The sequence below is a fragment of the Platalea leucorodia genome (genome assembly GCF_965183815.1).
Source record: "Platalea leucorodia genome assembly, chromosome: 9".
NCBI lineage: Eukaryota > Metazoa > Chordata > Aves > Pelecaniformes > Threskiornithidae > Platalea > Platalea leucorodia.
The window spans coordinates 33230318-33242428 of record NC_138831.1 but is presented as its reverse complement, the minus strand read 5'-3'; the positions used below and the strand labels follow the sequence as shown (position 1 = coordinate 33242428).

The 12111-nt window shown below is 44.6% G+C and overlaps 1 protein-coding gene across 2 annotated transcripts in view; it reads right to left on the bottom strand.

The window, feature by feature from the left end:
• Nucleotides 1-8955, bottom strand: part of RORA (RAR related orphan receptor A) — a 76663-nt gene extending 67708 nt beyond the window's left edge. The window contains exon 1 of one of the 2 annotated variants that reach the window (XM_082322324.1): nt 8713-8955. In XM_082322324.1, the coding sequence (XP_082178450.1) occupies nt 8713-8743 (31 nt within the window). In that variant the 5' untranslated portion in view covers nt 8744-8955. The remainder of the gene's footprint in view (nt 1-8712) is intronic. The other variant, XM_082322323.1, reaches the window with a different exon arrangement.
• Between the last annotated feature and the right edge of the window lie 3156 nt (nt 8956-12111).

Genomic DNA, 12111 nt, shown 5'->3' with positions numbered 1-12111 from the left:
GGCAATCTACAACAAGCAGTCTTCTGCAGTGCAGAAGATGGGTTTATTAATTCCCAAACTGAGCTTCAAGCAATCACAATAAATTTACTAGAAAAATGTGTGTTTTCCCACAATAACTACTCTGACAAATCAAACACAGACGACGATGAGGTAATTAATTTAGCTGAATGGAAAAATGCACCCATTATGAGTAACGTGACAGTTGACACAGGAAGAGAGCAGCTACTGCTGCTCCTGTCAAGTAGAAGAGCAATTTATACCGTTCAAATGTAAGTCAGAATTAAAGCATGCAAATGCCTATGTATAAAAAGGAAGCTCCAAGTGTTCTGATGACCAGGGATTGCTTTTTACCGGCTTTCTAACACTCTACCTAGACTAAGGGCTTCAGGCAAAGAGCACCTGAGGCTTAGAGAGAATTTAACCTTCTTTTGGGGTGAGAAGAAGACAAATGACACTTCCCATCATGTCCCATTAGGCACAGGGCCAAGTAGAGGAGGCTGGACAAGAGAGCACTTCTCTCCTCAGAATTAAGAGTGAGGTAAACATCAGCTCATGTAAGTTTTAGGCTGCTTAACCCATGGCACAGTATCAACTCCTAAGACCCCTGGCAGTCTCACAAGAGGTGTGAATTAAGTGCCATGTGCAACGAGAACTCGATTTCTAATTGGATCGTGTAAATTGTACTACGTCCTAAACACCAAATGATACTTGGATGAAGGGAGAAAACTGCTGAGCCAATCCCGACTTTCCTGGTGTTTTGGAGAAAGAGGTAGAAATTCAGTACCACAAACACATGCCCGAGCACAGCCTTGTCCCCTTTCAAACTGCAGTGGAGACTGAAAACCTGAGGCCCTGCATACAATCCTATTCCCACTGTTCTGGTTCATCTATTCTGAAATTACTATTTAAAAGTAAGACAATTCTGTCCAAAATAGAAGTCAGCTAAAACAAACACGGCTTTCAACTGCATTTCACACGCACACCACTCAGCCTTTTACGATTATTTAACTAAAGCAGTTCAAAATACCACCCGACCTCACTTGTATAACTTGGTATATAGAAAACCTCAATGCCCCAGATGCCTCCCCCTTTGCCTCTGTGGCAGAGAGGCTGATGCACCAGCAGAACCAAATACATCAGTTCTTGGTATCTGTGAGAGCTGGAAGCAGAAGCCATGGCCATAACGCATCCTTCCCCAGGTTTCTGTTTCATGCAGTTAACAAAATAACAGCAAGAATAACAAAGTCTTTAGAACTTCAAGAATACTAAACAAACAGCACATTACAGAAGACAGCATGTGCAAATGGTGACAGGACCTTTTCCTTATTTTTAGTCAACAGTGCAGAAAGTATTCTCAACGTACCAGGAGGCCCAAGCACACCCCGCCGCGGCCACCCGCCGGGCCAGGTGCCCGCAGCGCCTCTGACGAGCACCACCTACAGCCAGTGAAAAGCAACCCTGGCACGCAGGAGGATGGCCCATGGTACTCTGCCAACCAGACAAAACTCCAGTTTGTGGTCACTTCAGTTTGAAAGAACACTCTGACAAACCCTTTGTCACAGTGCATCTGTCTATGTAAAGATTTAATGTCACTTTTCCGCCCCCTTGTTTGAGAATGATCGACGACTTCTGAAGTACATAAATAAAGAGTCATGCAGTTGGTTTTACGAAGCACCTTGTCCCAAGATTCAATGGCAATAAATAGCACAGTATTTCAAAGAACACAAACATTACACAATAATTACATGGCTGATACCCTATAAGTATGCTGACTATTCTATTTGCATTGTTCAGAAGTGAAGAGGTTAGACTTATTTACATCCAGGTAGCTTTAATTAAGCTTTAAGATAAATGCTCTTAAAATGAAAGCTGGGATGATTATACCTCTCTCGACATTGATTTTAGCCTAGATGGCTATGTATGTAGCATGACAAAAGGCCCAAAGGCTGGAATCGCACAAACAGAAGAGCCACAAGCTATGGGTCCTGCATCACTCTCCACCGCATAGGGAAGAAAACAAAAAATACAGTGAAATCATGACCTTATTGAAGTCAACTGCTTAAGTGTAGTGGAGCCAGGCTGTACATTGAAGGGTGGCAGCAGCGGGTGCTGCTGACCACTGCAAGTTCACACAAAGATGAACTTCACAGCTGCATTCACTAACAGCAGTAGATAAATAGGCTACGCTTGATGGTGAGGGCAGCAGGCTACTCCTCCCAACAGTGCTGTAGAACCCCCAGGCTTTTTGGGGGGAACTCATGCACTTGTGAGAGCTTTAAATGTCAGAGATTCATATTAGGCTGCATCCAAAGAGCGCAAGGAACATCAGCCGTCTCAGAGACTGCAGCTCCATGGCTAGTAACAGCTTTGGCTTTGTGCTTCTGAGCGGACAGTACACACACGCAAAGCCAGTGGCGGTAGGATGTAAGAGAGAGGCCCTGACGTTCGCAACGCTGGGCTCAGATTTTCCTGGATATCCATTTGCTCCCATCAGCATGAAGGCTTCACCTTCCCCTGACACCAAAAAGGAAAAGGGAAGCAAACGCTAATTTAATTACATTTTTCCACAAGAACGGGAAGCTGTGTGGGAACCTGTACAGGCAGACAATCTCAGTGTAGAGCGCCGGTACCGCAACGGGCTCTCTCCAGCGCGCCGAGTTTTCCAAGTCCGTCCGCAAGCTCCCTACTGCAGCTAACCCCCACTCTGAAGAGGGGAACAGCACGACACCCCGTGAGTCACTGCCGCCCTGAGTCACTCCCTGGTGTTCTCAACATAAGGTGCAGGCAACTGGGAAGCAGCCTGAAACTGCAGCGAGCTTGCCAACCTATATTTCGCAGAACTTCTTAGCCTAAATGCCTCTAGCAAAAAAAGGAAAAAAAAAAAAAAAAACTGGGCAAACTAAAGGCTTTGTTAACCACACGCCAAGGCTCCCTTTAAAACAGTATGAAACATAAGAAGAAAGTCCATCTGCCAGATCCTCTAACAAGGCTTTCTGCTTCAACATTTCGGTCTGTGGTTTGTTGGTTTTTTTTTTTTTTTTTTTTCACCCAACAAGCAGAGAGGTCTGCACTGTATAGAGTCACCTTTTTCTCATAACATAGCTATTCTTGGAGGACAGAATCCTCCCCTGTTTATTGCAAACAAGAGAAAAAAGCTGATCTTCAAAAAGGAACGAGAGGTTTAGAAGACAGTTTCTGCACCATTAGTTATGTGCATATCCCTTAGATATCAGTCCTCAAGGAAAAGACAAATCACAAAAGGAGAGAACTACTGTTTGTTTGATCTCAGGAGTTATCAGCTGTAATTGCAAATTACAGCTCACAGATAAACACAAGAAAGGTGAATATTTATTTTTTCTCTCATTGCAAATGAAAAAAACCAGAATAACATTCTAAAATGTATCAAGTCTGACTGTAATAACTAATTCTTGTCATACACAGTTATTTTGCACACTACAAAAACTTATCTCATGGGAATGCAAAGAAAAAAAAAAGAACATGCTGCATCTCAACTTCCTTTAATACTAGATAGAGAACTGCAAAGTCAGACAAAGTTGCATGTATCTACTCAGGAGAGACACAAAGATTTGACAGTTTTGATTTAGTATGTATCATTTAGAAACAAATATACCAATTTAGAATTCTGTTGTGTAGTGAAGATGAAATACAACCCTGTCAGTAATTAGTACATGATAGCGATCATTTCTATACTGTACTGTAGGCAAGAGAAGCAAGAAAGAAGATTTAAAACCCCTTAAGGTTAAAACTGAGCGCTACATCATCCTAGGAAAAAAACCAAACATGCAAAACTCTCTATAATGGGGAATGAGTAAAAAAAAAAAAAAAAATCAGTCTTTTTCATACACATTGGGGAAGTACTCAATACAAAGAGGACTCAGTTCTTGACCAAGGTCTCTAGACACTACTCCCCGAACTAATAAATGCCAATACAAACATTCACCTCCCCACTGCAGAGCCAAGCTGCAAAGCTGCAGACCATTACCCTGCATCACATGCTGAACCAGCTGCCATCTCCCCTCAACCCCCCACATCAGCTCACTGGATAAAACACGACAACATTTCATATTTGTGCAGAGCCCACACCCCAAACCCCAGCAATGCTTAACTACCCACCTCTACAGCCTCATCCCTTCAGGTTGTTTGTTTTGTTTGTTTGTTTGTTTTTAAAGGGTACAGAAGTCCTTGCATGGTGTCCATAGACCAGTTCAGTTTTGCCCCAATTATTCAGAATTATCCTAGGAGAATTATTTTTAAGCTGGTATTGCCAGCCAGTTGTAACAGGCTCACCGTTTTCGCTAGGCAAGAGCTGTACCTAAGTTTAAAGAGTTTGATCTAGTGAGACGTTCAGCACCCACACTTTTCGCTGACTTAAACAGGACGTACAGATTCTCCATACTTAAAAGGAGTGTCCTCAACTGAGCCTTGTAGAGAGCATGCAACTGCCTTTGATTATCACAGAGTGAGACGTAAAGACAGATTTCCTCTTCTTTTATACTTGCAAATCTTGAGAGTCTTTCAAAGGGCCTGAAAAGTACATTTCAGCAATAAACCTCAAACCAATCTTATCCTGTGAATATGATGCAACAAATGTCTTAGGTACAAGTAAGTCATTCACATCAGTCATATGAAATTAAAGCAGCAAGAAAACAGCCTCTCAGCTAGCAATTCCAAAGGCCAGATTCTGTTAATATTTAGTCAACAGAAGTTCTGTACCAGGGTATTCGCTAAATTGGATTTAACTTTCAATAGTGCCACAGCGAAGGCAAATTTAAACATACTTCAATTTGTAAAGTAACTTTTTTTTAAACCTATGGCAAGATATTTTTCCACAGGCAGTTGTTTACTGGTGAAAAACACAGAGTAATTACCAAGGTGCTGGCAGGTTGGTGCCAAGAAACATGACAAAAAAACATGTCAAAAGGTCAGGCTTGGCAGACTCTGAAAAGCTTACCCGCAGTAAGCAGTACTGTGTAAATCTGCAGATGGATGGCCTCCGAGCAACCTGGCTCTGCTGTGTCCGGAACGTGGAGGCTGCTGCAAGTAAAGCACGCTCCCTTCAGCGCTACAGTCAGGCAGGGAGGGAAATCCTGCTTATCTGCCCAGCTGCAGTTTGCGTAGTCAGAAAAAATCCAGTAAGGTCCAAAAATCATGTGCGCTATTAAGGAAACCAACAGAGTCTATTTCCTTAAACAGGTATTTTTAAATGATTGGATTTTCATTCAGAGACAGTGTCAGAAAACTAGTTATACTTCCAATAATCCAAACACAGACCCCCAAAGCGAAACAGTTTTCTTTACAACCAAGTAACAACTGATTCTACTCATCTGGTCTATCGTCCACAAAACAGCAACAGATTCAACTTTGTTGATGTCCACACAGCAAAAGTCAGGATTAGTAACTCAAATTCTACCTTAAGAGCTAATACACCCTGGTACAAAAGGCTTAGGAAACTTACATCTGCTTTCCCATGAATCTCTATTTAGAAATGTCCATATGAAGGGTATTAAAACTATTGCTAGGTTCATTGTCATACTTCATAAACTCATCAGCAGACCAAACCCTTCTGCCTGAGCCTGATGATAGTACAAGACAAATACTTCAGCTCTCACCAACACTGGGCCTGATTCACCCCTGTCCCTCTACAAAGTAGGTACCAAAAAATTGCAAAATACCACACTTCTGAATCTAGCTCCCTCTGTCTTGGGCTCACCTCCAGTTATGCACTGGCCTGACAACTGAATCCATGTTTCTACTCCAACGCAGAGCATTTGCTCACCAATTCACTGCACTTAGTACTATTGTCCTTGAAGTCAACCTTGAAGCTTCTGCCAGTGAGGACTCTCAAAGGAATAAGATCTGTACCAACGAATACGCTAGTGAAATTATCTGATTCCTTTACAAACTTTTACTGGTAAGCACATAAAATTGCACTCTGCTCTAAAGCTATCAGCTGGTTTACTGGCCTGCATATGTTATAAACTAAGAATGCAAGGCTTCCTGAATCCTCTATGCAGACTCACAACAGCTGATAAATAATTTTTAAAAGCCCATCAATCTACTAAACACTTACGCAGTCGTTATGAACTTCAATGCTTCACCACTGCCAATTTGCGTAGAAACGGATCGAAAAAACCCTCTTTCCTCTCTGCTGGAAACCAGAACGTTACATTTCTCATCACGCAGCTCATCTTAAGGACATGTCCAGCCTCTTCATTGGGCTAGTCTGTTTTCCAGCTCTTTAAGTGTACTAGCGCAGCTCTTGGTGTGCTGACAGCTGGCCAAAATCTTTACTCATTCCAACCTGTGTATAGTCTGGAAGTCAGACGACTTTTCAAAATGAAAGAAAGCACCTTTGCCAGAACATTATGTTGCATGAAAAATACGATGACTTGCAAACTAGTTTCACATTGTATCAATTTGGGCTACCTGAACAGCAGTAGGAAAGGAATTACTACTCTTCTTTTTCATTAAAAAAAAAAAAAAACTAATATGGAAATCTGTAACATCCCATATTCTCCTGCAGACTGTAATTTTCCACACTTTAACTTCAGAACTGTAAAATATCAGAAGCACCAAAAGATGCCATTACAGCACCAAGAATAAATAAAACATTCAACTCACCTACACATTTTACATTTTTCCCTCATACCTTTGAGCTTATATAAAACTGCATTCCCTATGCTACTGGTCTGCTTCTCTCAAATCACAATATTGGACGGTAAATCTATGATTTCACGGCAGTCAGAGGTCACCCTAAGTCAAACAACAACACATTTCCTCCAGCTGAACCCTGTCCAGCAAATTAGAGAAAGGATAAGAAACCAAGAAAGTGTTTCAATGCACTAGAAAACTAAATAGTGTGAAATCCAAATGAAACGTACCGTAGAATTATTCCATAAAAAGTATAAAGACCTAAGTATTTTCATAATCGAGCCATTAGGAATTACACTTTAAAACCCAAAAGTTGAACTCCGCCAAGATTTTACATCAGTGTGGAAATTGGTTTAAATGAAACTTGCAAGAAAATGATAAAAAAAAGAAATTTAAAGTTGAGTTGCTGAAAATCATGTGCCTGCTCTTTTACAACACACCTTAAGTCTCTGTCCAGAAGCATACAAGGCAATTACACCCTCCAATTTTTTTTTTTTTAATTTGTGTACTTTCCTTCTTTTTTTTTTTTTTAATTTGTTTGTGTGATTTCATGGCTCTAACAGGCTTGTAAGGGATATGCTGAGAAACTCTTATCAGAATATGTAGAATTCTAAGCGACTGCTAAAATATCCATGTAGTTTGAACTTAAAAAAAAATGCATTTCCTTTTGTTACAGATGCAAGTATTTGAATCAACCCAATTACATTTTCTTGCCAAATACATTCAGCATAGCTAATGATTAATGAATATACTGCTTTTCTTTTTATTCACATGGGCTTCTCTCCAAGAAGAAAAAGCAGCCTGATAATTGAAAATTAACGTGCCTCAAACACTATGCTGCTATTGGTACGCATTACCTACTGCTCTTGCAAAGTGGAAAAAAAAAGAAACAGTCCCTAGCTGAAGCAAGATTCAATCTTCTTTTTCCAAGTAATTATTTTTAAAATGAGAAACTTTGCCTCCAAAATCCATGAAAATATTTTAAAGAGTACAAATTTAGTATTTTAGTGGGGGCATTAAATTCAAATGTCAACAGCGATATTCTTTAGATTATTGTATTTAAATAAGATGGTTACTGGTTTTAGATTAAAAAAACCAAACACAGAAACAACTATGACTTTAAAATTGCTGCAATACAAAGTTCTACTGTGGACCTCATTTTATTAGGACACAGGGCAAACTGAAAGCATACCTCTAAACTTTTGATTTCTTATAAAAAACTTCGTTTGCCTCTCCTCAGTCTAACATTGGCCCTCATTAGGGACTAAATCAGCATGCAGAAAAATCTTCAGGTTTTAAAAAAAAACAGAAAGTAGCTTTGATTTTTTTCCTTTTATCCCAAAGCCTTTTAAAAATGAGCAGCTATCTCTTAAGATAGCATTTTAGCCCCATCAGCTACCTACAGGATGCTGCACGTCCTTTTCCCGCTTGCTAGAGACGGATTTTACAGTACGTATTTTCTACACGGGTTCGTGGAAAGATCGGACAGCTCGTCTCCGCTTTGCGCGACTCCAGCCACGTTAACCGTAACCTCTCCCTCCGGAGAGCCGTGCTGGCAGATAAGCTATCTCTTACCCTCTAACTTGCACGCAGCGGTGTAAAGTGCAGCGGCTCCGCGGGGTTACCGCTCCGCTCCGCTCCCTGCGCGCCCGCCTGCACCGAAACACCGCGGCAGCGCAGCGGCGGCAGCCCCCGGCGCTGCCCGGCGCTCAGTGGAAGGACTGAGCCGCCCCATCCCTCCGACAGCTCCTAAAAACCTCCCCCTGCTCCAGGGGCCGCCCGGCCGGGTCTCCGCGCCGGCGGCGGCTGGCGGAGCAGGCACCGGCAGCGCCGCCCCCCGGCCCGGGGCTCCCGCAGGCCGCCCGGGGGCGAGCGGGGCCGCCCCGCATCAGCGGGACGCCGAGCGGTGGCCCCGGCGCTGGGCGAGGGGAGGCCACGGAGCGCGGGCACTCCCGTCAGCGGCGCGGCCCCGGCGCTCCCGGGCCGGGCTCCCCCCCTTCTCCCCGGCGCGGCGCGGCTGCTCCCGCGGGCTGCGCCTACCTTTCATCGCGGCGAGCACAAAACACATCATTTGTCAGGGGCGAAGCGGCGGGGAGCGGAGCGCGGCGGGCAGGGAGGCGGGGAGGGGAGGCGGGCCGGGCCGGGCCCTCGGCGTGAACCACCGCCGCCGCCGCCTCAGCAGCTGCCGCCGCCGCCTGCCAGCGGAGAGCCGCGCCGCGCCGCCATCCCCCGGCCCATATGAGGCTCCATGTGACCCGCTGACATCGCGCCAGCCCCGGCCCCCCGCCTTGTTTACACCGCTCGCTCCGTCCCTCCCCTGCCGGCGCCGAGGGGCGGCGCGGGCGGCCGGTCACGGGGCGAGCCCAGCCCGGCAGCACCGCCCCGCCGGGCGCCCCGCCGCCCGCCTGCCCCCGCCCCGCGGGCCTGCGCTCCGCGGGCGGCCGCAGCCGGCGGCAGCGCGGGGCCGGCGGGGAAGGGCCCCGCAGGCCGCCCTGGGGCGGCTCCTGCCGGCCCTCGGGGAACGGAGCCCGCAGTGCCGGGGTTCGGCTGAATGAGTGAGAGGGGAGCGGAACAGAGGGCTGGGCCCTGGTGCCGGTCCTGGCCGCCGCACGCCTAACTGAGCGGGCGATAACCGTCATCGCCTCTGAAATACGCGACAGCACCATCAGCTTGCGTCCCTTTTTTTCCCGGTCCTGGGTTGACGTTCACATTTCCCCCCCGCCCCCCGAAGGATTTGTAAGTGTTGTTTTAAGTAAAAAATAACCGTATTGAAGCTACATCTTGGCATAACACGACTATACACTTAATAGTCGTTGACTTGATGATCAAGTAGAACAGCATTTACATTTTAAATCTGTCTGGTGATGGGTTCATATTCTCTTAGGATTTACTTGGAACGTATGAAGCATTATACCACTGCTGGAGTTATTTTCATATACTCTATAGCATCAGCTGTCACCGTACTGTCAGTTTGCGAGATGAAGTTTTGCATCATTGAAGTACACACATCCACACTACAAGAGGGAGAGCACAAGACTGAACACAGAAAAAAAACCCCAACCTATGGAAAAAACCCCAACACTTCAGTGAAAATTGCATTAACAAACCCAATATTTTTTCCAATTCCTGTCTTAGCCACTGGAAGAGTGTCACAAAAGAGAAAACTGCAGAAAAGCATTGATGGATTACAAGCTATTTAATAGGGGACAGAATATAACATTTCATAACAATTTAATCAGAATTATAAGCATTTAATGAAAGTAAGACAAAGGAAAATAGATAAACAGAAGCCAGAGGAAGCATCTTAATATTTGAAACAAAGCCCTATACTTAGAAAGAGCCTTTATGAGATGAAGACACAGAAACAATCTGTTATTAAATGGCCCCTAATGGCTAATTCTTATTTATTTCTTTAATGAGTTCTTAATACAGCATGATATTACTTAAAAATGATTAGAAGCTATCCAGGTGTACTCACCATTTATCAGTCTAGTCATTCAAGTCCCATTAATGCAAAACATTGTTTTAAATCTTCCTTATTTAAAAAAATTCCAAGAGCTAATCTGGTGCAGTAGTGTAAATTTAGCAGATATCTTTGGCATAAAGTTTTTGATCGGGGTTTGTCATCCTTACTTAGATTAAGCCATTCCTAGCAATAGCACTAAATGTATAGTGAGATACTGCTTGGAAAAGTTAGAGTGGCAGATCTGGTCCCAGATGGGTTTGTGTTCATGGAGTTTTATCCGCAGCACATGTTTTAAAGTTGCGACGTACTGCACAGAAACCTTACGGGACATCCTGGACTGAATCAAATACCACTAACAGTGCTGTTCAGAGCTCTTCAGAACCTGGAAAATGCTGCTTTTACACGTGGGCCAGCTGCTGCTGCTGCTGTGGAATTTAGATGCAGTCAGGAAACTTGCAGCACACGCAAGAGAAAAGAATGATCTCTTAATATATTGTAATGTGGAGTTAGATCATTGCAAACATTTCACCCTGACACAGCAAGTAATGTCAGACCTATGGCTTGAAAACTGTCACAGTCCATTAGCGCTAGTTGTCTTGTCAGACATTTAACCTTAAGGTACACAGCATTACATTATTACTGATCTGTATTTGTTTCCAGTCCAACTGAAATGCAACTGGTAATCTGGAATGACATCTGATGTGCTAAACGGCTTCAATAATAAGCAGGCGACACAGATTTTGCATTCTTACAAATGCCTTACAACGGTTGCTTCATAAAATTATAAAAGATTGGTCATCAGACTTTTTAAGTGAGAAGAGCATACTTGAAATAGTCTATTATTTGTTATCAATATCCCATCTAAAGCCATCTGCTAACTCACTTTTGGGTGTATAAACACATCCACTTGCACTTTAGTTTTCTATCTTGGTTTGACCTCATTATGAAAATTCAATTCAAAATCCATTTCCTCCCAATTTACCAAACTATTGCAATACTGAAAGACTCACTTGAGTTCAGATGCTGTATCAATGACAACACAAAGACAACGTGGCAGTCAAATAATACTTAGCTGAGTATTACAATTTACTCGACACGCAATTGCTCTCACTGGTTTGTACAGCAGGGTTTCATTTGACTTATATGAATGCTTCCTATTTTCCAGAAGCTTGTACTCTATTGTGCTTTTACTTAAGCATTCAATAAATACCTGTAAAACACCGCAAAGCTGCATACTCCTCATAGGAGTGAGAAACTACACCTCAGGTTACACACAATTCTTTCCTCCATTTCTGCATCGCAAGACCTCCTGAAGGTATCAAATTATGTACTAACAGTTCAGACTAACTAGCAGCCTGCAGAGTAGACCCTGACTACAGCGTGCGTCCATCCTTCGCGCCACCTTTTCTTCAGAAAAGACAGTAGTCGGTCGCAGGGGGACGGCTGGGCCTGCTACTCAACATCCAAGCCACCATTGCTCCCTTCACGGGGAGCACGCACATCTCCCACTTACGTACGTGCCCCCAAACGTGGGTGGTTCCAAAACCGCGCTGCAGCTTGTCTGCGGCTCCAGCATGTGGCTATTTTGGCGAAATGGAAATATGCATTTCAGAGTCGGTGCCGGTGGGGAGCGGGCTCCTGGCCCCCGCACGGGGCTGGCCTGCTGCCGCCAGGGCGCGGCGCCGGCTCCCGCGCGGCCCTGATGCCGCGGCTGCGGGAGGCGCGGTGTGCTCCTCCTTGCGGTACACCGCTCGTGAAACTGCCGGCGCTCGAGGGGGCCAGGAGGATGCGAGATGCGCTCCTGCCCTTTCACAACAGATAACAACCAGTCAAAGCAGTTGCGCGCTCGCCTTCCTTTGATGCGCCAGTCCCGAGGCCCGCCACGACCGCGGGAAGCCGTGAGCACTAAGGGTCTGCTACGGCGTAAACTTCAATTCTAACCACACTCAAACATCCAGGAACTATATATGTTA